At 41.6% G+C, this 14,797-nt stretch overlaps 3 gene segments (V, D, J or C); all 3 read right to left on the reverse strand.

Annotated features, from left to right (window-relative positions):
* Nucleotides 1-7,415: 7,415 nt before the first annotated feature.
* On the reverse strand, nucleotides 7,416-7,907 carry LOC132869452 (immunoglobulin heavy variable 3-74-like). The segment is given in 2 exon segments: nucleotides 7,416-7,726; nucleotides 7,824-7,907. Coding segments are annotated over 2 exon segments (351 nt in total).
* Nucleotides 7,908-9,581: 1,674 nt separating this feature from the next.
* Nucleotides 9,582-10,050, reverse strand: LOC132869453 (immunoglobulin heavy variable 3-53-like). The segment is given in 2 exon segments: nucleotides 9,582-9,901; nucleotides 10,011-10,050. Coding segments are annotated over 2 exon segments (360 nt in total).
* Nucleotides 10,051-10,868: 818 nt separating this feature from the next.
* On the reverse strand, nucleotides 10,869-11,336 carry LOC132869454 (Ig heavy chain V region 6.96-like). The segment is given in 2 exon segments: nucleotides 10,869-11,182; nucleotides 11,285-11,336. Coding segments are annotated over 2 exon segments (366 nt in total).
* Between the last annotated feature and the right edge of the window lie 3,461 nt (nucleotides 11,337-14,797).

Below are 14,797 nucleotides of genomic sequence, written 5' to 3' on the forward strand. Positions count from 1 at the left end.
TCTCCTTTGTATGCTGAGTTTGTTTGCTCGCCTTCGTGCTTCCGTACAGTGGGAAATCCATAAAAGCTCCGCTTGACGTCATCTGACCTATTACGACAGCCGTGAAATCAACAGGTGTGCCCCATTGCTAGCTTTAAATAGCCTGCTTTGGTTCTTTTGAAGACTTTGTACTCGCGCGTTACAATGTGTGCTCAGTGACCCGTACGGTAAGCTTGACCCGCAAGATGGCCGCCACGAGGGAATCCCCGACTCTGTGACGTCATGTGAAAACTATCTATATCTGCTCCTTACTGATCCGACTGAAAACTCAAGAGCTCCTGTAACCAGAAATGTGATGCACTAAGTTCATTGCTGAGATTGTTGTTTTGGCTGTAATTATGTTTGCTATTATGTGAATGAAAATGTATCGGAAAACCAAATTGAGCAGAATTTAATGTACTTTCACATGGTTATTGCAAAAAAAAAAGAAAGAGAAGGAAACATGGTAAATAACTGGCTGTCTCATGTATAAAGATACAAATAAATTCTGCTACGAGGAGTCAATGCAGCAACAGCATAAAATTATCCTGTCTGCTCATTCAGCCTTCTCTAAACAGCATATCTGTTTGCATGGTCACATGCCTGGGACCTGCAACACTACTGAGCTCATGCAGCCAGACTCAGTGGTGATAAAGCCAGGAGAGACTTGAACCATTACCTGTAGAGTGTCTGGAGCTTCGATCACTGATGGCAGCAGCCACTTTGGAACAGCTTGGATTTCACACCCTGCAGGAAAACCTTTGGAATGGATCAATATAATTTATTATGATGGGGATATTGCAGAAGAAAGATTCACTGAAAGACAAATTTGTCATTTCTCAAGACACTTTCAGGAACACTGTGACCTTACAGGGACAGAACATGCAGACTGAAGACACTGTGTATTACTGCGCTCGAAGACCACACAGTGAGACAAATCAACAACATCCCTGTACAAAAACACCTCATACAGTGTACAGTATAACAATGTCCACAAGATACAAAACTTGTCCATCCATAGCAAACTAAAAAATAAATAATCCCACAAATTACAATGGAGTTTCATGTTAATTTTTTTATTCGTTTGTGGCATAGATTTGAAACGACAGTGCTACATCTCACACTGCTGCACATTTATACACACTATTCTGGAGCCTATCCCAGCTGACTATGGGCGAAAGGCGGGGTACACCCTGGACAAGTCGCCAGGTCATCACAGGGCTGACACACAGACACAGACAACCATTCACACTCACACCTACGGTCAATTTAGAGTCACCAGTTAACCTAACCTGCATGTCTTTGGACTGTGGGGGAAACCGGAGCACCCGGAGGAAACCCACGCGGACACGGGGAGAACATGCAAACTCCACACAGAAAGGCCCTCGCCGGCCACGGGACTCGAACCCAGAACCTTCTTACTGTGAGGCGACAGCGCTAACCACTACACCACCGTGCCGCCCCCCAATATAATATACTCAGCATAAACATTTTAAATAGATTCTATATTTTTGGTCCATCCATGACATATTAGGGCGGCACGGTGGTGTAGTGGTTAGCGCTGTCGCCTCACAGCAAGAAGGTCCTGGGTTCGAGCCCCAGGGCCGGCGAGGGCCTTTCTGTGTGGAGTTTGCATGTTCTCCCCGTGTCCGCGTGGGTTTCCTCCGGGTGCTCCGGTTTCCCCCACAGTCCAAAGACATGCAGGTTAGGTTAACTGGTGACTCTAAATTGACCATAGGTGTGAGTGTGAATGGTTGTCTGTGTCTGTGTGTCAGCCCTGTGATGACCTGGCGACTTGTCCAGGGTGTACCCTGCCTTTCGCCCGTAGTCAGCTGGGATAGGCTCCAGCTTGCCTGCGACCCTGTAGAAGGATAAAGCGGCTAGAGATAATGTGATGTGTGGTGTGATGTGATGACATATTACTAAAGTAGCCTATTTACTGTTGTTGATGTGGGTCACTTGCTGTTAGCCAATTCACTTTCTCGTACCAGGAGAGCTGAAAGGAACGAGTATTATTCCTTACCTTTTTCACCAAGTCAATTTGAGGCGTTGGTCTACCCTGCTCTTTAATTTTAATTTTTTCCTCGAAAGGAAGACTGGCAAATGGCTTCGCCAAAATTAAATCAGCAATGCTTGGCATCCGTGCGCAGCTTTCTTGCTAGCTGACTAGCCCCCTCAAGTTCAAGTTCAGTCACTCAAATAAACGGCATTTCTGGAACTAAGATAGCAAACTTGACAACACAATATTTACACTTTATTTACAATGAAAATATATACAAACTAAAAAAGCTGGTAGAAACCGTATGTAATGAATTAAATCGAAATGTAAGCTGATCTCTTACAATACACCACAGCACTTGCGAATCCACATGGGACTGAACTGAAATTCACCGCTGCCTGTCTATAGTTGAAACGAGCTGTCAAAGAAAATATCTGGCCGCTTTCACCAATCACCAGTCTCCTCGCAGAAACTGCCATGTCCCTCCCACTGTGAGGCTCGGAGTCTGTGGGCAGGCATTTTCGCAGTATTTGTCCAATAACCGTCTTGCATTTTGAGACTGACAAGTGCATAGCTCCCAATGCCATTGAAGTCCACTGAGGCTGGGCTGCATCGTGTTGTCACGAGGGGGAAAAGCTCACGCACACATTAGGCAAACTGGGGAAAGTTATAACGGAATGATTTCGCGCTGTAGTTGGGTTGAGCACATATTTCGATGATTCTGGATCTGAAATAGCAATGTTATAAGGTTGGCTATAACATAAGCCTAGCGCAATTCGTCCTACACGATGTTCGTCATTTTTAGAGGAGGCTGAGCCTCCCTCATTGTCTTAGAGCAATCGCCCGTGCTTTCCAGGCAACAAGAGGCACAAGTTCTCAGCTCCGTCACATCTGTAGACGAGGAGATTTACTTCCAACTGATCAGAGCAGTTTAGAGAACTGGAATATGATCATCATTAAAGCTGTTAAAGCCAAACTTTCAATGTCCAAAGACAGACATTATGTTCAAATTATAAACTGTGATGTTCATATCACCTGGCCTTTGGAGAGTCTGAATGCTGCAGTTACACTTCACCTCCTTCACATTAACTATGGATTGGAATGGATTGACAGATTATTCATGATGGATTAACTGTATATCCAGCTCAGGACAAGAAATAATTTCATGTTGAGGCCAAAGATGAAACATGAGGTTGATTTCCCTTTGTCTTTGAAATACAGAGGGGTCTGAACCCTCCAAGCTCATTTATATCAGGCATCCCTGGGGACAAGTGGACTGCAGGGAGATGAAAATGAACAGGGATGTTTTTGTACAGGGCTGCAGGGAGTCTGTAGTGCTGTGTGCCTGGCACAGTCATACACAGCCGTGTCCTCGGTCTGAGAGTTTTTTCCTCTTAAATAAACTGTTCTGCTGGATGTGTCCTGGCTGAAACTGATCTTGCTCTTCACTGTATCTTTGAGATTAGTGCTACCATCATTACACAGATATCCAAGCCATTCCAGAGCTTTCCCAGCAGGTTGTCGTATCCAGTTAATACAATAGCTCGACTCTGAGGTCTTACAAGAGATGGAGAACGACTCTCCAGGTTTCACGAGCACAGAGGCTGACTGACTGAGCTCCACAGCACCAACACCACCTGAGAACAACAATAAAACATCAAATCATTTGCCCAACCAGGTATGAAATCTAAACCCATTCAGCCAACATGGAGACTTACAGAATGCAGCTGTGAGCAGCAGCAGCACTGATGAGAGCATCGTTGTTTGGGATAAAACTGAAGTGAATTAAACTGTTCAGCTGCTCTCGTCCTCACCACACACACACTCACAATCACCAACCTCATAAGAGACATCAGTGAAGGATTTGCATCAAATGCATCACATGACCTTGAAGACTCGGGTTTTAAAACTAAACACTTGCGTATCTCTGTGACCAACTGATTCAAGTTTCAAAGTGTTTCAAAGTGTTTATTGTCATATGCACAGTAAGGAACATGTCCTCTTGCACAATGAAATTCTTAGTTTGCCGTCCACCATGAGTGCCAAATTACAACAATAAATAGGTGGAAGAAATTTTATAAAGTCAAGCCAAGATAGTGCAAAATAAAAAGAAAAAAAAACAGTATACTACAAAATAAAGGTAATGAATTTACCTTTTTTTTTCCTTATTTACCTCAGAGCCAGTCACTAAGGGTGGGGTGCAAACCAAGTGTGGACAGTTAATGGGTGAGTTTGTGGGGATGACCCTGTTGAAGGCAGAACTGTAGTCAACAAAGACTCTTCTGATGTAGGAGTCTTTGTTTTCCAGGTGGGAACAGGTATAACAGAGGGCAGCAGCAATGGCGTCTGAGGTGGACCTGTTGGGCCTGTAGGCATACTGCAGGGGGTCTGGTATACTGCTTTGACTGTGGGCCAGTACCACTCAATCAAATAATTTTGAGATGATTGGAGTGAGTTCTTTCGGCCTGTAATCATTCAGGCAGGTGGGTGGGCTCTTCTTGGGAAGAGCGACGATGGTTGTGGTCTTGAAGCAGGAGGGAACGGTGCTCTGGCTGAGGGAAAGGTTGAAGATAGTGGTGAAAACATCAGCCAGCTCATTGGCACATACTTTGAGGGACCGCCCAGGGATGTTGTCTGGTCCTGCTGCCTTCCTGGGGTTGATCTTCCCCAGAGCTTTGTGTACCTGGCCTGATGAGACTATTGATGGTGGTGGTGGTTGGGTGGGGTCGGGGGGGGAGTTGGTTGGTGCAGGTGTGTGTGCCTCCTCTCTGTGCTGTAGCTGGAGGTCTCAAAGCAGGTGTAGAAAGTGTTGAGTTCATCCAGCAGGCTGTCTGTGGAGCTGATGGTGCTGGTGGTGGTCCTGAAGCCTGTGAAGTGCTGCAGGCCATGCCACATCCGCCCGGGGTCAGCAGTAGAATAGAAGCTGTCCAGCTTCTCTCTGTACTGCCTCTTGGCCGCTGTAATGGCTTTCCTCAGTCCATACTTTGCCGCTTTGTACTCCATTTCATTGCCTGATCTAAATGCAAGAGATTGAGCATGCAGCATGCGTCATACCTGAGTGTTTATCCAGGGTTTTTGGTTGGTGAGCTTCCTGATCTGTATGGTGGGCACGATGTTGCAGACTCACATTTTTAGAACAGCGGCTCTGACAGTAGTTTCGGCTACAAGGTTGACAGAACAGTGCTTGGTCGATTATGTTTTCATTTCAAAATAATTTACACAGACACTTGTATCATGGATGCTCCACATAAATGTATTTAAAACATGGGGAGGAGATTCATGTGATGGAGAATGTGTGGCTTTTCATGGAACAGAAGCCTCTTCATCATATCCTATAATTTCAGTCAAATATTCAAGGATCAGTGATATAGGCAATAAGGATTAAATACTGAATTTAGAATGAGACTTATTATCAATGCTTGAGGATATTGGGATCATGATCGTGGAAAAATTCTACTTCTCTTCAAAGTCATGACAAAATGCTCTCACACTTTTTCACACATGATACACAAACTCTAATTGGTTGAGGTGATTATTGCTGCTGAATGATACTATACTACAACAACTTCTTGTTACTGATGTGATTATAATAGTGTGCAGAATGTGAAGCAATAATGAAGATGTCACACAGGGGTTTAAAATCTATGCTCCAAACTACTGAAAAAATAATTCACATGGAACTTTGTAGTATTTTCTGGGATTATTTATTTTTTAGTTTGACTTGGATCTATAAGACATTTTCAACAGAAGAAGAAGAAGAAGAAGAAGAAGAAGAAGAAGAAGAAGAAGAAGAGGAAGAAGCCTTTATTTGTCACATGCACACTCAAGCCCAGTGAAATTCATCCTCTGCATTTAACCCATCTGAAGCACTGAACACATGCACACACACCCAGAGCAGTGGGCAGCCATACTACAGTGCACGGGGAGCAGTTAGGGGTTAGGCACCTTGCTCAAGGGGAATTCAGCCCAAGGCCACCCCATGAAGACATTCTGTTACACTGGACACTGCATGAGGTGTTTTTGAACAGGGATGTTGTTTATTTGTGTCACTGTGGAGAGCGAGCACAATAATACACAGCTGTGTCTTCAGTCTGCAGATTCTGTCCTCGAATTGTGATTGTGTTAGTAGCAGTGTCTCTGGAGGTGCTGAACTTAGTTTTTAGTTTCTCATTGGAATATAGACTCCCACCACGATAGATGTGTCCAATCCACTCCAGAGTTTTTCCTGCAGGTTGTCGCATCCATGACGTACCTTCGCTCGTGACTGACTATGAAACCTTGCAGTGGATGGAGAGACTCTGGCCTGGCTGGACTGTCATGGAAGCAGGCTGAGTCAGTTCCTCACCATGCACATCTGTGGAGGAAAACACATGGTGATATCTCACACGATATACGCTGCACATTAATTGTTATTGTAGTAAATTAATGAATTTGATAAAGCACTCACAGGAAGCAGCTGCCAGCAGGAGCAGTGGAGATGGAGAGAACAAGGTGTGTGTTGTTTGTACTGGGGTCTTCTCTGTTCTCCAAAGTTTAACAGAGACCATCAGACCACATAAATAGAGCGATATCCAGCCTTGGCGTTTGTATTTGCTTTTCTACTGATGATGGGAGGACAACGGATTTAAAAGTTATTTAAATCATGAGGAGGAGATTCATTGAATGGAGAAAGTGTGGCTTTTTAATGGAACAAATCTTTTCCATAACAGAAAGTTCTTTACCAACTTCAATACCAGATCAATAATAGAGGGAATTGTACAGAGAAACTTGCAACAAGGATTAGATACTATATTTAGGGTGATAATTATTATCTGTGCTTGAGGACATAAATTACCCTCCTGCCCATGTCTGCATTTATTTTTATTTTATAATATTTGCTCACAAATTCTGTTCGTTCTTTTTCCCACAATATAAACACATTAGTCCTTGAAACCACAGTGATGTGAACAAGGATGAAGCAGAAAACGTGTCAAGCAGCATCACATGAGCTCCCAATAACCTGCCACGTTCATGTTTCTAGTCTATTGTGGCTCCCACAAGCTTCATATCTGACCACATGCTCCTGTGACTTTATTAGAGCTGATTCCCCTCCTGATGCACACCTCAAGTTTAGACTTTTCTGACAATTCTTTCTTTCTTTTTTTAAATGAAACATATTTCCAGACACATTGTTGGACATCAGTCTTCTCTCAGTCATTTTAACCTCAACATGTGGGGCAGATGTTGTCAAATAGAGAAAGAGCGCCACTCAGAGGACTTGAAGCAAAATGAAAAGCAGAATATTCATGAAGATGTTCATGATAAATGACTCTGGGGTTCAGTTTCCTGCTGAGGGAATATTTACAGCTCATGAGGATGTGCTTGTGTAAGTTTTTGTACAGCTCTGGAGTCTGTTGTGTCAGTGTGAGTGTCGTGCACAGTAATAAACAGCCGTGTCTTCAGCTTTCAGACTCTTCACTTGGAGGTACAGCATGTTTTTATTGGTGTCTTTAGTGATGGAGAACTGGCCCTGCAGAGACTGAGCGAATCCAGTGCCAGTGCCACTATCAATGTAGCCGATCCACTCCAGTCCTTGTCCTGGTTTCTGACGGATCCAGTGCATCCAGTAGCTGCCCATTGAGAATCCGGAGACAGTACAGGACAGAGTGACTGACTCTCCAGGTCTCTTTACCACAGAAGCAGAGGAGGTCAGGGACTGTCCATAAGAATCTGAAAGAGAAGAGTATAACTCAGTCATGTTATAATGTTTATCAAGACAGAGTGGCTCTTTTTCCTTCCAATAATCTCATGAAAAACTGAAACTTACATGAAATGAGTCCAAATAAAATACACTGTCCTAAAATCATCCTTCTCTGAATTCTGCTTCAGCCAGATTGAAAGTGTGTGGGAGTGTTATCTATCACACAGCTCACTGGAAACTAGAAGAGCCAAGAACATGCTGTTTATACCCGACTCTATTTGAATAGGGAGTGTCCATGAGCACTATGGATGGATTAAACCCACAACCACAGGCTGCTCAGTGTAGAGATGAGTGGATGATTAGAAGGTTCTATGTGGAACCCCACAACAGAATGTTTCATGGTTAGAAAGAGTTGAGAGTAAAACCATTTTTAGAAGCTGAGAACCCTGAATCATCCACAGAACCTTTAAACCATTCGAATGTCTCTGAATGGAAAAAAAGGATATGATTTTATACATTGCAACATCATACAGATTCACATTTCATAGGAAAAGTTTAAACAGGGGTTTATTTGTATAAAATTAGACTATTGATCAACTTCCTCATTTCAATCCATATGAATTTACCTTGAAAACAGGTTCTCCAGGACAAAGAGCCTTATCAACACAGCACAGGTCACTGATATGCTGGATGTAAGTCTGTTTAATCTGAGGGTCATGATTCACAGCAGGATGTGAGAAGAAAAATGGCCTGAATGTGCAGAGAGCAACAGGTTGAGATGGTTGAGTTTGCACAGACTGCCCTCTAGAGGCACAAAAGTATCATCTCATCTCATTATCTGTAGCCTCTTTATCCTGTTCTACAGGGTCGCAGGCAAGCTGGAGCCTATCCCAGCTGACTACGGGTGAAAGGCGGAGTACACCCTGAATAAGTCACCAGGTCATCACAGGGCTGACACATAGACAACCATTCACAATCAAATTCACACCTACGGTCAATTTAGAGTCACCAGTTAACCTAACCTGCATGTCTTTGGACTGTGGGGGAAACCTGAGCACCCGGAGGAAACCCACGCGGACACGGGGGGAACATGAAAACTCCGCACAGAAAGGCCCTCGCCGGCCACAGGGCTCGAACCCGGACCTTCTTGCTGTGAGGTGACAGCGCTAACCACTACACCACCGTGCCGCCCATATCCAGAACTGGAAGGAGAAATTTTAAAGAAAAAGGTTCAAATGTTCTTGCTGTCAGTAAAAAGGCCTCCCATGGGGAGGCGATACAAATGAAGGAAGTCTGAATTCCAGATTGGAGCATTTACATTGGCATGGTTTAAAAGAGCGAAAGCAGTCAGATACAGTATCAGTGGGAAATTAAGTCATTTATCACCCTGTCTTTATGATGGAGTTTGCTCTTCACTCTCTGTGATGAAGCTTCTCTGATGTCATTTAAAGAGCAAAATAAAGAAACATCCTGAAAGATGAATGAAATCCACTGATACCACAGTTATGTTGAATTCTTGAATCTGAATAAGGTGTTGATTAATTAATCAATTAATTAATTAAACTGCAGGTCTGTTTACTCTAGAAAGGCAACACACAGGTTAATATTAATTATAAATTGTAATCGTTTATCATTCCATAGGAACAACTGACACATGATTTGGATGGTGGATGTTTCACACAGATTTCAAAAATAAGAAAGAAAATAGTGAGATTTCATGTAATGTTCCTTTTTCCAGATGTTCTTCTCAGCATTGAGGAAAGTCATACAGTTCAGTTTTTGTCTCAATGTTTCCTTTGTTCTTCAACACTGATGATGAAAATGTGAGATAAACTTTTGACAACAGCATGCATGTGTTTTTGTATTGACACCTCAACAGAAGCATCAGTGTGTGTGGCGAGCGCAGTAATACACAGCTGTGTCTTCAGTCTGCAGATTCTGTCCTCTCAGAGTTACCGTGCTGCTGGAGCCGTCTTTAGAAATACTGAACTTGTTTTTTAGAGAATCTCTAGAACGGATTGTTCCACCTCCCCAAATGTGGTTTATCCATTCCAGAGTTTTCCCTGCAGGTTGTCGGATCCAAGCCGTGGCGTAGCTGTCGTCAGTAACAGAGTAGCCGGATACTTTACAGCTGAGGGTTAAAGAGTCTCCTGGCTTTAACATCACTGAGGTGACCTGAGTGAGTTCTACTGCACAGTCCACATCTGAAAAAAATAAGAGATGTCACAATTTCAGTCAGAAATGTCTGTACAGTATGCTATAACTGCAATAATTTGCTCTGAGCTCTGAGTACATGATTGAAGTGAAACTCACAGGATGAAGCTGCCAGCAGCAGCAAAAATGGAAGGAACATCGTTGAACTAAAAGCAGTGCTAAATTCTCCAGAGCCCACAGTGACCGAGGCTGATATTTTTCCATATGTAGTTGGAAGGGGGGAAATTTTGCATCAACATTTGCATATTGTTATGCTCTTCCATTCAAAACAGCCTGCTGGTTTCTGTCTTCGACAGGTTTTAATCATCAGAATGATAAAAAAAAATGTTCTTTGGTGCTGAATTTGGTTTGTTTGTATTAAAGACTGAATATGGAAGTAAAATTTAGTCCTGTAAATGATTTTAAATCTCCTTACTCATGGAAACTGGAAGTCCAGATCATCACACACTTGTCTCATGGGACATTATTTTGTGAAAATCTTGAATAAATTTGCTGATCTGAGCAGAAATGTCCATCAATGTCAATCATTTCTCACTAAAAGACAACAGCAATGTTTTGGGAGGCACATCACATTAGAATGAAAAACTCCTTCATTCATTTACAGTAAACACTTTATCCTGGTCAGGGTTGCAGTGGATCTGGAGACTATTCCAGGTAATACTGGGTGTGGTGAGGGGATGTGTACGGGATGAGACATCATTCTATCACAGGCCACTACACACATTCTTATGTTCACTCCCAAATATATGGGATTTTTAAAGTCAATAAACACACACACAGACAGACACACACACAACATGCAGTAAAACTCACTCAGTAATAACATGTCAGTCATACAAGAGACAATCTAAAAGTTTTGGTTCTTTGACCTCCATGAATACACTGCTGATGAAAGTGCAAGACTGTTATGTGACTACAGCAAAAATGTTTTTTTTTACTGATGTCTCAGGAGAAGTATCACTGTGTGTGTCGAGCGCAGTAATACTCTACAGTGTCTTCTGTCCTCATGCTGTTCATGTGCAGATACACCTGCTTCTTACTGTTGTCTCTGGAGATGGTGAAGCGGCCATTAACTGCACTGGAGAAAAACTTCCTATCACTATCATCCTCGATAGTTGCAACAAATCCCAGCCCTTTTTCAGGAGCCTGTCTGATCCAAGCCATCCAGGAGCTCCCAAAGTTAAATCCAGAAGCTGTGAAGGTCAGTTTATGAGACTGATCAGGTTTGATGATCACTGAATCAGACTCGATCAGTGTCTGACTGCAGGAATCTGAAATACAAGGACACACAAAGACAGGTTTTACAGTTAAAATGAAAGAAATAAAGAAGGGAAAAGATGTTATATTTTAATTGTGAAATTGAGAAGAATAACATTGAATGAACATTGCGAGAGCAAAGTAACTCAAAACTCTGCCTCGTCCCATTTCAAAGAATTCAAATCAGGGGCGATTCTAGCATCTGATCTTTGGGGGTGCTTAGCCCCCAGAGCTGACAGAGGCACCTGGCTTGAACGACAGTGTTTCCACATTTATTACGCATTTAGACTAGACTTAACTAGACAAGAAGACTAGACTAGACTTATGCAATGTTTTAACAGAAGCTGACCCAATAAACTATGATATCTACACATTTACAACCACTGACACAAATATTTACGTTATATTTTTAACTAAACAAGACCTACTACTGCATTTGTAATGTTGGAGCTATTCATTTTGAACAGTGGTAATTGTTAATTAATGTGTTATTGTGTATTGTGTAATAATAGTGTGTATTATTATGATTTTACATTAGTTTACATTAGTTTATATTTTTTGTTATATTTGTTATATTTTGGTCGTGTTCTTTTGATAGTCATTTGTTTAATTGTTTGCTTCGTGCATGTACGTTTCAGTGTCTGTTTTGATTAATTTGCTAATTATTATGATGTTATTTATGATAAATATATAAATATAAATATATAAATGATAAGCAAACGTAAACGCTATGTTACATTAAATAAAATTGACTAACACACGGTGGTCTAGCACCGTAGCACTTGTACAGCTCTGCACAAAAGTATCTCGATATGGATGATAAATGTCGTTTTTATCATTCTGTTCATAGACCAGGGAACATCAATATTGCATTATGCATATTATTGTGTTGTGTTTAACAATTGTAACTCCAGTCCGTACCTTCACATCTCGCTATGCCAGTAATACTCAGGTGCTACTTCGAGTTCCTCATCGGCGTGGAATCCAGTTAAAAAAAAAACACCATGTCGTAGCAAGCACTCGCGCGGACAGGCAACCCAATCAGAGGGGACACAAGGAGGAGAGGGATTTTACTGCTCATAGAACTATCACGTATTCAAGAACACACACACGCCTGCACACACATTTATTGTGCAGTGCACAAGGGCACTTATTTCTGAAAATTACATCCAAAAGCAGTGTTTTTGAGGGTGCTGAGCTAGTGGGTGCTGAGCTCGTTTTTGGGGGTGCTTAAAATAGGCTAAACACGCCCCTGATTCAAATGATTCCTGTTGCTGTAAATGAACATAAACTGCAGGTGTGTTGTTGAGCTGAATGTCTCAGCATAAATGGTTCAAACGCAGGATTTCATTTGCATGTCAAGCCCACTGGAGACGTAAAAAGATTCACAGAGGAACAGCCATGAAGATAAAAAATTGACAGTAAAACTCCAGCTGTGTTTCCTGCTGTCAAGTCCATAACTGTTCTTTACTCATTAGATCTCATGTCCTTTTAGTGCATCACTGTGTATCACTGTAACACCCAGAAGAACATGAAGTTTTCTGATCACTGATCATCACTGAACAACACAAACTTTACAGATTTCATTTTTCAGCTGTGTCTCTCATCCAGATTATCCGAGAGAAACTGAATGGAGTTCCAGAAAAAATTCAGTTCACAAATCATCACTGACTCATTCAGTCAGGAGCTCATGCCAACTTGTCTATTGTTAAAGCATTGCCAGGTCTATAATATGAAGTTCCACGGGCTGATTTTGCATGTGCCGAGGATGAGAGCGATGACACATTTTACAGTTTGTCAGTTCAGTTTAGTGGTTGTTTTTAATAATTGGTGAACATGCAAGTGACCTTCAAAGTTCTTGTAATTTCGTAATTTCCTTCATTTTCGAGATGGTTGTTAATTATTAATGAACATATTTGATAGAATGAAGAAATGTTTTTAGTCACTGTCTATTTCAGTGTTTATAATATTGTTGAAGGTGTCTGAATTGATATGTTGAGTGTGTTACTGTTGTTATTGAGACGATGTCTCTGCTCCTAATCCTGAGAGATAAGACTTGTCTTTTCTCATTTCAGAAAAAAAGCAAGTTTCATGAGTTTAACCTCAGGAGAAGTGAGATACTGCCCTCTATAGGTGCAGAAACATTTACACATTTATTTTCACTGTTCATGAAATATTCTGTGAAATGAATGAAAGGTTCAATCTGACGAATCTTTTATAATTTGAATACAGTTCTTTGATTAAAACTTCATTCCAATGAAATTTATTTAAAACATGGGGAGGAGATTCATCTGATGGAGAATGTGTGGCTTTTAATGGAATAGAAGCCTCTTTATCAAATGCTATAATTTTCAATCAAATTTGAAAGTATCAGTGAAACAGGATTGATAAGTTTTGTATCTTGTGGACATTCTGTTATACTGTACACTGTATGAGGTGTTTTTGTACAGGGATGTTGATTTGTCTCACTGTGGATCACGAGGGCAGTAATACACAGCTGTGTCTTCAGTCTGCATGTTCTGCCCTGTTAATGTTACTGTGCTGCTGGACATGTCTCTGAAATGGATCTTGCTCTTGAGTGAATCTTTGCTGCCGGTATCACTGGAGCTGCAGTACCAGCCAATCCATTCCAGCGCGTGTCCTGATGCCTGTCATATCCAGTTAGTACAGGAACTTGTGGCTGAGTATCCAGTGATCTTACAGGGGACTGAAAATGATTCTCCAGGCTTAACCACCATGACTGCAAGCTGAACCAGTTCAATACATTTAATTCCTGTGAACAACAAACAATTATTCAGGTGCCTTCTTTCTAAAGGAAATATATCCACAATTATCTGTTTCTCTCCAAAATTCTCCATATACTTACCAGATGCAGCTGTTAACAGCAGGAGTAGAAATGTTGAGACCATGATGTGAGTGGAACCTGAACCTGGAACCTCACTTCTCTTGAGTGCACCTCAAATATTTTACAGGGGGTTTGATTTGCATGACAGTGTTGAGGCTTTCATAAAGGCACAGCAGGCTTAGAGACATGAGGCATTTCCTGCAAATGGAAAAACACGTACACATTCACAAAATATAAGAGTTCCTGACTATTTACTGACTAATTCACCAAACAGTGTGGATTCTGCAGCCTGGTTCAATGAGACACTGATGTAATCGATCTGTAAGGTCTTAGCTTCATAACAATGTTGTGTTTAGAGTTTATGACTTTAATGTAAATCCCAGGAGAACGTGTTCTCATATCTATTCCACTCTCTCAGTCCTTCGAAGCTCAGCATGTTGGGTAGATGTTGTGTGAATAGAGAAATAGCGCCCCTCACAGGCCTTAAAGCTGAAAGAAAAACATCATGTTCAGACCTTTCTAATGTGGCTGCAGGATAAATATACAGGAGACACTACAAGACCAAAGGTGGAGGAAACTTTCTAAATTTGACTGTTTGTCAAAAAAGGAAAATAATTTGCACTTTTCCTGATGAGAATCAGTTGCATTATTTTTCTCTGGCTGTTCAATAGCTTCTTGATGGCAGAGAATAGATTTATGGATGATTTACTCAACCTTCCTTTTTCTCCAGAATGCCTTTGGAGGAGAAACTAAAAGTCAGTGGACTAATGACACATTTTCTGAT

This window comes from Neoarius graeffei, chromosome 20, assembly GCF_027579695.1.
Source record: "Neoarius graeffei isolate fNeoGra1 chromosome 20, fNeoGra1.pri, whole genome shotgun sequence".
NCBI classification, from domain to species: domain Eukaryota; kingdom Metazoa; phylum Chordata; class Actinopteri; order Siluriformes; family Ariidae; genus Neoarius; species Neoarius graeffei.